The sequence below is a fragment of the Chenopodium quinoa genome, unplaced genomic scaffold, assembly GCF_001683475.1.
Source record: "Chenopodium quinoa cultivar QQ74 unplaced genomic scaffold, ASM168347v1, whole genome shotgun sequence".
NCBI lineage: Eukaryota > Viridiplantae > Streptophyta > Magnoliopsida > Caryophyllales > Amaranthaceae > Chenopodium > Chenopodium quinoa.
In genome coordinates this window covers 2,638,785-2,651,252 of record NW_018742329.1, presented here as the reverse complement: position 1 = coordinate 2,651,252, position 12,468 = coordinate 2,638,785, and the positions used below count along the sequence as shown (strand labels likewise).

General features: G+C 38.6%; 1 protein-coding gene across 1 annotated transcript; it reads right to left on the bottom strand.

The window, feature by feature from the left end:
- Positions 1 to 256: 256 nt before the first annotated feature.
- Positions 257 to 712, bottom strand: LOC110689604. The gene has a single exon (XM_021866371.1). The coding sequence runs from the start codon at positions 710 to 712 to the stop codon at positions 257 to 259; it is 456 nt and encodes a 151-aa protein (XP_021722063.1).
- Positions 713 to 12,468: the final 11,756 nt, after the last annotated feature.

Genomic DNA, 12,468 nt, shown 5'->3' with positions numbered 1-12,468 from the left:
AAAAAATCATGACTATCATCACCGCTAGAGAGAATTATATGTTTCAAAATTGTCTTTGAAAATCAATTTTTTTTTAACACAAAAGGAAGCAAATATATTACTTGGGCATAGCCCTAATAATTACATCAGAACAATCATAGAGATGCTGATTGCAAAATGAGCTCTATGATCCCAAAAGTAACCATAGTATCTTAGAACTGAAAGTAAAATATTGTTTACAGACAAAGCAGAATTTAAACCAAAGAAACGTAAGGAACTAATCAATGGGAGCAGCATACAGAGCTCTCATATCCTCTTTAAAAGCAGCAACTGCATTGGTTAGGCAAGCATAATGAGGGGTATGGCCCAAACCCATTATCATAGCATATTTAGCCAAATAGTGAGCTACAGAATTAAGCTCCCTAGGGATAATGCTAAACACAATGACCATATTCTTGTTGCTCAGGGCTCTTGCTACATCAATGATGAGACCAGATAACTCATGATTCATATTATCCCCTTCTCTGTTAAGCAAGCTTTTTATTTCTTGAGCATCAGTATCCACTTCCAAATACTTCAAGGGCATAGCATGTGCAAAGTTAAGACCTTCCCTTAGAGCATACAGCTCAGCACCCAAAGCACTAGGTGCATTGTACTTGCTTGAATAACCAAAATACCATTTACCCTGAACATTCCTAAAAACCCCTCCTCCACCACCTTTCTCAGAAGACATTCATGCTCCATCAGTGTTAAGTTTCATCCATCCAGCTTGTGGTGGCTTATAGCAAGGAGGTCTGACTATTGATGGTCCTGCACCATCAGAGTTCTTTCTCTCACATCCCATAGTCCCCTGTAGAACAAAAGAGGTGATTTGATAATCTATAATGAATCTGTTAAAAACAGAATTACAATTATAGACCTCATCTTTAAAAATAAAACCATTTCTTAATCTCCAAATATGCCATAGTCCCATAATGAAAATTGACTTCCATTTGGGAGTTTGAGAAGATTAAAAAAAAGCCAATCATTCCAATCTGAATTCATGAAAATGGAGAAATTAAAGGACGGAGGGGGCTTAAGTTTGTGAAGTATCATTTTCCAGAGAATACTAGAAGAAAAGCAATCTCTAAATAAATGAATGAAAGACTCAGAGGACAACAAACACCTTGTGCAAATAGGGTCAAAACCTGGGAATTTGGAAGATAGGAGGGAAGCTTAAGGGATAATGGAATGAATGCAATTCCACATAAACATTTTGTATTTGAAAGGAAGTTTAAGCTTCCAAAAGGTCTTCCAACTGAAAGAGAAAGGAACAACATAAGGAGTGGGGTTTTTAGAGAGAAAATAAGTGGATTTTATGGTGAAGACTCCAGAGGTATGATGCTTCCATCTGAGATGATCAGGAGAATCAGAGGGATCAACAATAGAGAAAGGAGTAGCCAAAATCAAATTACAAATGTTCTCAGGCAACAAATGTTTGATGCTATCAATATACCACTTTCCATCTCTAATAATATCAGAAACTCTCCAATGACATTTTGATTGAGGAATGTCTCTCTGAATTATCTTATAGAGAGGCTAATCTCCAACCCAATGATGATACCAAAGAGAAGTATCCTCTCCATTGCCAATCCTATTGATAATACCCTTGAAAAGCAACTCCCTACCCTTCAAAATATCCCTCCACATAGAAGACTGAGAAGAATTGGGGATGTAATCTTAAAGATTTGTCCTTCTAGCATATTTATCTTTCAGAATTCTAACCCAGAGTTTATTTGGGTTTGTCAAAAAAGTCCAACCTAACTTAGCCATAAAAGAGATATTCCAATCCCTTAAAGACCTCATACCAAGGCCTCCCAAAGAAAGAGGAATGGTGACATTGTTCCATTTGGTTCTAGGAGTATACCCAACAGAATCTGTCCTATTCCATAAGAATTTTTTGCAATGTTTTTCAATATTTTGAAGAATAGAGATAGGCAAAAGGTTGTGTTGCATTGCATGAACAGGATAGGAGCTTAAAACATATTTAATAAGGGTACATCTCCCTGCCATATTTAACAATTTTGCTTGCCAACCTTTGATTTTATCCATAGTCTTAGTGACTAATTCCCAATAATCCCCTTTCTTAAGCTTATTAGGGCTAATATTTATTCCTAAATATTTCCCAAAATAGAAACTAGATTTAACCTGCAAAGTTGGACCAATTGATGCCTAATATTATATTCCATTTTTGGAGGGAAGATAATAATAGATTTCAGAAAATTGACATGAAGGCCAGAATACCTACCAAATTCTTCAATAGTTTGCATCATGATAGAAAGATTCTGAACATTAGGAGATCCAAAGAGGAAAACATCATCATCATAGAAAAGATGAGAAAGGCTATAATTTTTTGAAATTTTAAGGGGCTTCCAATCTCCATTTCTAACTCTTTCTTCAATAAGAAGGGACAATCTTTCCATACATAGGACAAAAATGTAAGAAGGGAGGGGATCCCCTTGCCTAATCCCTCTAGAAGGTGTAAAACTTGGAGTAATTTCACCATTTCATAAAACAGAAATTTGAGGAGAGGTGATATAATGCATGATAAGCTTAGAAATGGACTTAGGAAAATTGAAACATGCAAGAGTATCAGAAATAAAGGACCACTCCAAACAGTCATAGGCTTTAGCTAGATCAAGCTTTAAGGCCATCAGATTTTTCCCTTTTCTACACTTATAAAACATGTGAGCAACCTCCTTGATCAAAATAATGTTATCCCCCATACTTCTATCTTTTATGAAACTGGATTGAAAAGGGGTGATAACCTTATGAAGCACAAATCTGAGCCTAGAAGAGATAATATTAGTAACAAGCTTATAGATGGTATTACAAAGACCTATAGGCCTGAATTTAGAAATGGATATAGGGTGATCCTTCTTTGGAATCAAAGAAATGTAAGAGTGATTGGTATTAGAAGGAATAAAAGAATCTGAAAAGACTTGGGAGATAAACTCAGAAATTGAAGGACCAATATCAACCCAAAAATGTTGAAAGAAAAGGGGTTGAATTCCATCAGGACCAAGGCTTTTAATGGGATCCATGGAAAACAAATTTTTCTTCATCTAATCAGAAGAAGGAATGATAGCAAGAGACTCTTTGTAGGGAATAATTTCAAGCCTTTAAAATCCCACTAGCTTGAACCCCACTGTGATCATACACTAAAGTACGGTGGCGTCCAAAAGGGAAGAAGATAGAGAAAAAGAGTCGCCAACAAGTTTTTAAAGGAACTTGTAAACCGTTCACGAGGTGAAGGTTACACCCCTTAACGATCCAAGAGATAGTCAACTCCATAAGGTCATGAACCAAATAAGGGTTCGGGGATGAAGGTACAAATCCAACCTAAAAGAGATTGAACCTGCCCTAATAATAGGCCTCTACTTTATTCTGCTCGTATTCATGTGCACTTTCTGACTAACATGCAATCAATAGGATTAACCCTAAACCTGTTTATCTATGTTGGTTGAATATTAATGCACAAATAAACTATTATTGGCGATCACTTGAATTATAATCACATTAACCCTAACAAGATTTTTAATTATCTTATTAAGCGCGATTACAAGTATCAATTCCCTTTAACATGCATAAAGGTGATCAAGCAATAACAATAACATATCAAGCAACATAATAAATAACCATAACAATAATTATAATCGTTATCAAAATAATAATAATAATATTCATAATCATAATAATAACAATAATAATAATTATCATGTTCATGTTAATATTAAAGTATAATAAACATAACAAGATCCTAGGCATGATACTAACAAGATTAATAACAAACCATAGCATGTCACTAAGCAATAAAAATCAAATCTTTAACCCTAACATGATACTAACATGAATAAATATTAGGAAGAGAATAAAAGACATCATAGAAATCATATTTAATATTAAAAATAACCTAGACATGATACTAGGAATATCATAATAACAATGTAAACATGATTTCTACATCATAACATCAATAAATCAATTAAATTACTTACTTTGAAGCCTCGTACCTCTTTCTTTCACGTCTAGGGCGAAGGCAACTTCGAATATGGCTAGGTGTTTCTTGATCTTGTGAATGCGGAATTTTGTATGAGAAAAACCAAGTTTTGGAAAAGATGAATGAAAGCGATGAATGAATTAAAGAATGCTAATTAAAACTTGTGAATAAGGAGAATTGGTGAATGAAAATGGAGTTTTTGATACGATATTTATAGAGAAAATCAGCCAAAAAAGATAATTTCACAAAACAGAGTATGACGCTCAGGAAACAGAGCTGGCGCCAACCCTGGCTAGCGCCTGGCGCCAACCCTGGTTCCAGGCGCCACGGCCTGGGGTTGGACGCCAAGCTTGATTTCGACGCGTTTTCGAAAATCCGATAAATTTACCGTGCTGGAGGATAAAATAATATAATTTCTTCGAAAATGCTATTTGATTTGGTTTAAAACTCTGAAAAGTCAACAAAGTCAAATTATCAATGCTAATTGAATTAGGAATGAAAAATCAGATTAGGCCCTCCTTTAGATCATTGGGCCGCACATAAAGCTCAAACTGGGCCCAGTTTAGTAAATTGGCCATAACTTCGTCAATATTCATCGGAATTGGGCTTATAATATATCATTGGAAAGGTCTTTGCAAGACCCATCTAACTAAACCATTATTGGACCCATATCATGGACCAACAAAACTGGATTGGCTGTTTTCTTAAAATAAAGTTTTCAAAAACAGAGAGAAGAGAAAAGAAAATAAAAACTTTCCGCAACACTAGACTTTTCCACACTTTCGTTTCATTCGATTATGATTCGACGTGAAAGGTACTCATCACTGGGTTTGGTTTTGGGGAGACACAAATGGGTGTCTACAGAAGCCCCCACTTTGACTGAGTTTGGAGAAACGCGAGTTTCGAAAACAAAAGTCAAAGTATCGATAGGGACGGAGAATGATTCAGAACGTTTTGCGTTCCTAAATCACTCTTGTAACGCCGATACCTGCAAAACTAGCGTTAGTTAAACAAATAAAAGAGTTAAGAAACGCGTATCTTGCACCGCCGAGCACACGTCTCCTGAAAGTAACCGATGGTTTTGATGACCTCCTACAAGCTAGAGAATGCCATCCCGCTTGAAAACCGCTACGCCTGTAACTGCTTCCAAATTAGAAGATTGCTTTGCCTGAAACTATCCTCTCCGCAATGATAATATTCCACATCCTAGGGAACATTCTCAAAGATTATTTCTCTTGAAATAATCCTCAACCGCATTGATAATATTCCACATCCTAGGGAATATCATCGAAGATTATTTCGCTTGAAATAATCCTCAGCCGCATTGACAATATTCCACATCTTAGGGAATATCATCGAAGATCATTTCTCTTGAATTAATCCTCAGTCGCATTGACAATATTCCACATCCTAGGGAATATTATCGAAGATTATTTCGCTTGAAATAATCCTCATGTTGTTCGTGACAACTCTCCGCAAGCTAGGGAACGCTGTCAAAGATATATTCTCTTGAAGTCATCCTCTTTTGATGCGATAATTTTCCAAAGGAAATTACTGAAGATCCACGCTTGTCGATCTTTAAAAGTTCACCTGAACTTTGCTTCCACTAGGCCTGTACGTCGGCGCTCTTGTTGCTTTGAACCTGTACGTCGGTGCCTTTTGCGAATGAACCAGTATGTCGGTGCCCTTTGCTCTTGAACCTATATGTCGGTGCCCTTTGCTAATGAGCCAATGCTTAGGCGCTTTAAGCTAAGTGAGACGATCACTTATCAGGTCGATCACTTTATGTAATCAAGTCGATTACTTAAATCATGTCAAATTGCTTAGAGGGGCTAACTGGCGTACCAAGGAACCCAAAATATGTTGTAGAAGGCTAGCACAACCTCAACAGGTGGCTGGGTGCTTTGGCGTCACTGAAAAACCATCAGCGCCAGCTATCTGGTGTTACCGCTAGGCGCTGATGTTGGCGCCAGGCGCCAAGCCCAACTTGTGACGCCAATGCCTATGGACTGGCGCCAGCACTGGATTTTTTTTAAATGTCCGTGTTCGCTTCATTTCGCTGCTCTATTCGTCGCGAAAACTGCTCGAGGAAACCGAAAGCTTCAATTGCTCATTGCTTGCTCGTTTTTCAACCGAATTCGCTCAAATTTGTTGCAAATAAAAGCTCTTCTCATCTACTTTCCCGATCTATGTAAGTTTTCCTCAAACTCACATCAGTTTTTATGAATTCTTGGCATGTTTATTCACGAATTTAATGAAAATTTGAATTTTATGATGCTCAATTTGCTTTGTTTGTCAAACTTTATGCCATGAAATTGCTTGATTATGTTTATATATTGCCTTGGGAGTAATTTGAGACTTGTTTGACTCAATTTGGTGAAGAAATGAGCAATCTTCCATTGTTGGACCTCTTAAGGTCGTGAAGAACAGTGTGACTCTTTCTTGACATTTTTACTAGCAATTCTTGTTCAATTTGTCACAATAATCACTATAGTGTTGCAAGAAATTGTTTGATTGCTTGAAAAATGCTGTCATGCTCAATTTGAATTTGCTCTGTTTAGTACTACGTACTCTGTTTTTGCGAACATAGTATCATGCGGCTAGGCGAACCTTAGATACTATAGAACCTTAATTTATGATGATTCTGCACAATGTAGCATGGCTAGACAATGAGGCTCGGGTTCAAGGTCCCGAAACACTAGACGGGAGCATGCGCCCGTGGAGGACGACGCCGCGCCGTCCACTTCGCTTGGTCGGCTTCCGGAGTGGGACGAGAAGACTCTGTTCTTTGCCCCTGTCCACCACATTTATGAGAGGGTGAGACGGGGTAACGAGCCCGGGAGGACACGGCATCACGGCTCTGGCTGTGACGGTCTAGGCGACTTGTATAGGATGCACATCGCCAAGGACCTTGAGACGAGACTCCTATGGGAGTCTTGCGGGCTAGTTACTCTGTTTGAGACATCCGATGCTATGGTCACCTCCAGCAGGGGTCATCACGTAGTGCGCGCTTTGGTGGAGTTCTTCTGGGTGTGTACGTCCCTCGGGAGACAGATCGGCAATGCAACACTCGAACGGCCCGATCACCTGCAAAACAACGGACCCCAGGGGGGCCGGAGGTCCGCCTCCGACGATCAAGTCAGTGATCAATATAATGTATTTTAGAGAGAGAAAGTAGAGAGAAGGGAGAGTAAATGTGGGGGGCATTGCCCCTTGGAGCGAGAATTGGCTCCCTTGAAACTGATGTAATGATCAGTATTTATAGAGCATTGGGATATGTGCCTTTTAGTTCATTTAACCTAAAAGGCTCTAGGTTTATGGGCTTGGAGCCCATTATCACTCTTTTATCATTGAGTGACACGTGTCATGCTCTAATTGGCTCATAGAGAGCTGAGCTTGCGGACACGTGTCGTGGTGGCATTGGTCCACATATAGAGGGTAATTTTACCCCAAACATTAGCCCCTCGGAAGGGGTAATTTCTCTTTCAAGAGGAATTTCTCCTTTCGAAATCAAGGCTTTGCCGCTTGTTCAAAAGCTCTTTGGTCGGCATTTGTCTAGGTCAATAAAAGAGAGATTTGATTAACTTGGAAAATTTGATACCTTATATGGTATGACATTTTCTAAGTTAATCAATCATAATAATGATTGCCGCTTGAACTAGACAGATGACGACTTTCATTTCTTTATGCCCTACTATGGTAGGATATTTTCGAGAAGTTTGATATCTTATAAGGCAGGAGGCGAATGGCCGCCTGACAAGACAGGATGCAAATGGCCGCCTGGAAATTTTGTAATTATACTTTCAATGTCCTTTTACCCCATTGGGAGGACTTGTATAATTTCTGAAGGTAATCTAGGTAAGAACTTCGGCCGGTCACCTACTGATGTCTTTGCCCAGGTCAGGCGACTATGAGTTGACCAATTAGGTCGTTCAATCTTTGCCGTCTGCATGTGTTCGTAGAGCAATGTGCCACCCAAATGGGAGATGCTTCTCCTCGACGAATTCGCCCGAATGGACGTCGCCGGTTATCTGACTCATGTTGGAGCAGACGACCTTACTCATGTTGGAGCAGACAAATTTATAGAAAACAGATAACCATCCGGCCATTAGCCTCATGTCTTTTTAAGACGGTTTGTATAGCCACTAAGTTTTTAGCTTAGTTTATTATCCGGCCATTGGCCTCGATAGCCTCTAATCATGAAACAATAGCCGTTTTCCATTTGTACTAGAACAGTTGGAAAACTCTATGCTTTTTAGATTTCACTTTAGATTAAATCAAACAACTGCGAGTGCTGCCTTAGCATTCGGTAGGGCCGCTTGATGTTTTAGTAGAGCAATGTGCCACCAAAATGGGAGATGCTTCTCCTTGACGAATTCGCCCGATTGGACGTCGCCGGTTATCTGACTCATGTTGGAGCAGACGGTCATACTCATGTTGGAGCAGACTGTGGCCGTCGGCCTCTAATAATAATATCCGACCATTGGCCTCACGTCACTTGGACGTTAGTTTAGCTACTAAGTTTTAAACTTAGTTTATTTAATTAATGAATCAACATTTAATAATAATAATAATAATAATAATAATAATAATAATAATAATAATAATAATAATAATAATAATAATAATAATAATAATAATAATAATAATAATAATAATAATAATATTCAAATAAGCTTTAACCGTCTTACTTGAAGGACCATGAAAGGCCGGTTGCCGAGCTTTTCCGAATACGAAGGTTGCTTGACATTTATGCCGCTTGACCATAATACTCCCAAAGAGTCGATCTCACAAATATACATGCGGCTTCTCATGCTCACATCGGTGAGAGTAAGATACATACTCTTGAGGTGATGTTGCTCCACTTATATGAGAGAGCAGCTTCACATATAAACATACGGCTCCACGCCACTTAAGTTAACTTGCAGCTCATAATAATGCTGCTAGCCCACTGGACTCCTTAAGGTGAGTCGACGTATTTTCTGCCTGGAGCATATGCAATCACAGCCGGAGTTGGGGTTGCTTTAAATGCTTAAAAATCGGAGTCGGAGATATTTAAGCTCCTTGCTAGAGTGCCATGCGGCATCTGCCGCTTGCTTTCAATTTAGTTTGCCTCCTATGCTAACTCATACAAGATAGGACGCAAGTTCTCAAAATCCGGCTGCTCTTTCCCATTTGCGGCTGCTTGGGTAAGTTTGCAAAGTTCCGAGATTCAATACCGTCTGACCCTTGTATAATATATACTCAAGTAATATGCTACCCATGTATAATATATACTTAAGTAATATGCTACCCATGTATAATAATGATAATTATTGATTCGCATAATACTCATGCGGTCTTTCAACCAAGTAGCTGTCCAGCCATGTCACAAATGTTTGAGCAAACTCTCGGCATCACACTCGGCTCCATGGTCGGGTGCCTTGCACAACGTATCGACCTCTCGGCTTTTAAGCTAAGAGATGACTATGTATGTATGTTGGTGCTCGGATACAAGTTACAACACTGAAATTGGATTCAACTGAGGACGCCTGTACCTGCAAAGCAAACGGACCTCCGGATGGTTGGGGGTCCGCCTCCGAAGATTAAGTCAGCAAACGTTCGGAAATAAAACGTGCGGAAGTAAAGTTATCTGCTTGGATTCAAAGCTCAGGTAAAGTGAGATAAGTGACGTATTGTCTCGTATTGCGTGTCAAAAATTCTCTCTCTGTCATAAATGACATAATGTCCCTATTTATAGGGTCCTTTTGAAAAGTGTGCCTTCCTAGGATCTGGTGACCTAGTAATTAGGTCACGCCGTTTTGCGGCGCCTCGGGATTTGGGCCTTAGAAGGTCGCCATCCCAGGGCCAATGCCTGAGTGACACGTGTCACTGTGCCTAAAGGATTTTGAAGCACTTTTTGTGTGACACATGTCGCCACCTGAATGGTCCCTGCTGGACCTTCAGTCCACGTAGGACGGAGAAGAGTCCACCCTCCACGTGGACACTAAGCATAGCAATTTTTTCAAAAGGTCAATCGAATTTTTATTAAACCTTATGGGATTAAAATGGGATTCAAAATGAGAATTTGTTCGGTGGATAAAGAAGCAAAAAGATTGTTATTTTATGTTCCATCATTAAATCGATACCAAAAGAAAAATTAAGTAAAGGCTTATTATTACTCGTCCATAAATATCCAAATTTTGATTCCCAATACTCCATAGATAGTTCGAACCGTATAAGCACAATAATCGATTTTCGCGCGAATGGTTTGTAAGGGAACCCTACCTCTCTTATCCATTCGATACATGCAATTTCTTTTCCATCGATACGGCCGGCAATTTGGATTTGAATTCCTTTTGTATCAGCTTGTTCGATTAATTCGATAGCTTTTTTCATTGCTTTTCGAAATGATACTCTACTCTTTAGTTGTCCGGCTATAAATTTCGCAAGAATGTTAGGGTGCCCATAAGGTTTTGCAATTCTTGTAATAGCAATATTGAGTTTTCGGTTTACACAATTCAATTCTTTTTGTATATTTATTTTTAGGTCTTCTACTCCGTGTGGTCGATTTTCTATTAATAATTTTGGGAACCCCAAATGGATTATCACTTGTATCAGATCAATTCTTTATTGAATTTCGATACGTGCAATTCCTTCGATACCCGAGAATGCTCTTGTATTTTTTTGTACATAATTTTTGATACAATCCCTTATTTTTTGATCTTCTTGTAGACCTTCTGAATAGTTTTTTGGTTGTGAAAACCAAAGGGAATAATGACTTTGTGTTGTACCAAGTCTGAAACCAAGTGGATTTATTTTTTGTCCCATATTACTTACTCCATCATACAAAGGCTATATTGTATAAAAAACTCTTTATTTTATGCTTTTCTCTAAAACGACCACACAAGAATTCGCGTCGTCGACTTGTAGACATAATAGCTACGGAAGTTATTAGCTTTTTTGGAGGTAAACTCTCTAAAAATTTCTCATATGAATCAAAGTGGGTTATATCTCTTAATACAATAGTTATGTGACAAGTAGGTTTTTTAATCAGATAACTACGCCCTCGAGCTCGCGGTTTTAATTTTTTTTAAGGTAATACCTTTATTAACGTCAGCTTTGCTAATAATTAAATTTGCTTTGTTGAATTGTTTATTGTGGCTAGCATTTGCTGCTGCAGAATAAATCAATTTAAAAATAGGATAACATGCTCGATAGGGCATGAGTTCTAATATCATAAGTGTTTCGGCGTAGGAACGACCCCGTATCTGATCAATTACTCTTCGTGCTTTGTCAACAGACATGGATATAGAATGATCTCTTGTAGTTATCTCATCACATTGTCCCGGTTCTGGGTGACGTGATCCGTATAGACGAAAGACATCAAATTCTGATTTCTTTTCTTTTTTTTAAAAAAAAATCCCATAAAGTTTACCTCCATTAATAAATGATAAGCATCTATTTTTTTATATTAACTTAATTAACTTTAAGTTAAACTTAACGACGAGACTTATTATCGTTTTTTGCATGTCCCTGGAACTTTAGAGTTAGTGCAAATTCGCCTAATTTATGACCAACCATCCGATCGGTTATGTAAATGGGCAAGTGTTCTCTTCCATTATGGATAGCGATTGTATGTCCAACCATTGTGGGTATAATGGTAGATGCCCGTGACCAAGTTACTATTATTTCTTTTTCCGACTTTGTGTTAAGCTTCTCAATTTTTCTAAATAAATGATTCGCGACAAAAAGGATTTTTTTTTAGTGAACGTGTCACAGCTAATTACTCCTATATTTTTTTTATGTAAAAACGATGAAACTAATTCTATTTTCATTTCCTTTCCTATTTACTACGTCGACAAATAATAAAATTATCACTATAAAACGTGCGGAAGTAAAGATATCTTCTTGGATTCCAAGCTCAGGTAAAGTGAGATAAGTGACGTATTGTCTCGTATTGCGTGTCAAAAATTCTCTCTGTCATAAATGACATAATGTCCCTATTTATAGGGTCCTTTTGAAAAGTGTGCCTTCCTAGGATCTGGTGACCTAGTAATTAGGTCACGCCGTTTTGCGGCGCCTCAGGATTTGGGCCTTAGAAGGCCGCCATCCCAAGGCCAATGCCTGAGTGACACGTGTCACTGTGCCCAAAGGATTTTGAAGCACTTTTTGTGTGACATGTGTCGCCACCTGAATGGTCCCTGCTGGACCTTCAGTCCACGTAGGACGGAGAAGAGTCCACCCTCCACGTGTCATCATTCCATAGGTCCAAATGGCACCTATACGGAGGACACGTGGCACTTTCTGATTAGGCCACCTGGCCGGGTATAAAATACCCAAATCATTTGCCCCTCACAGGGGTCACGTGCATTGCACGTGACTCCTATGACAGGTGTCAGTATCTGAGTGGTCAAATTCGAAAATTTACTAGAGGAAAAAATTAGGATTTTACCCCCCTATAAATAGTG

What these genes read in the sequence shown, in the direction of transcription:
- LOC110689604 (XM_021866371.1), bottom strand. Translation starts at nt 712, where the DNA reads ATGTCTTCTGAGAAAGGTGGTGGAGGAGGGGTTTTTAGGAATGTTCAG.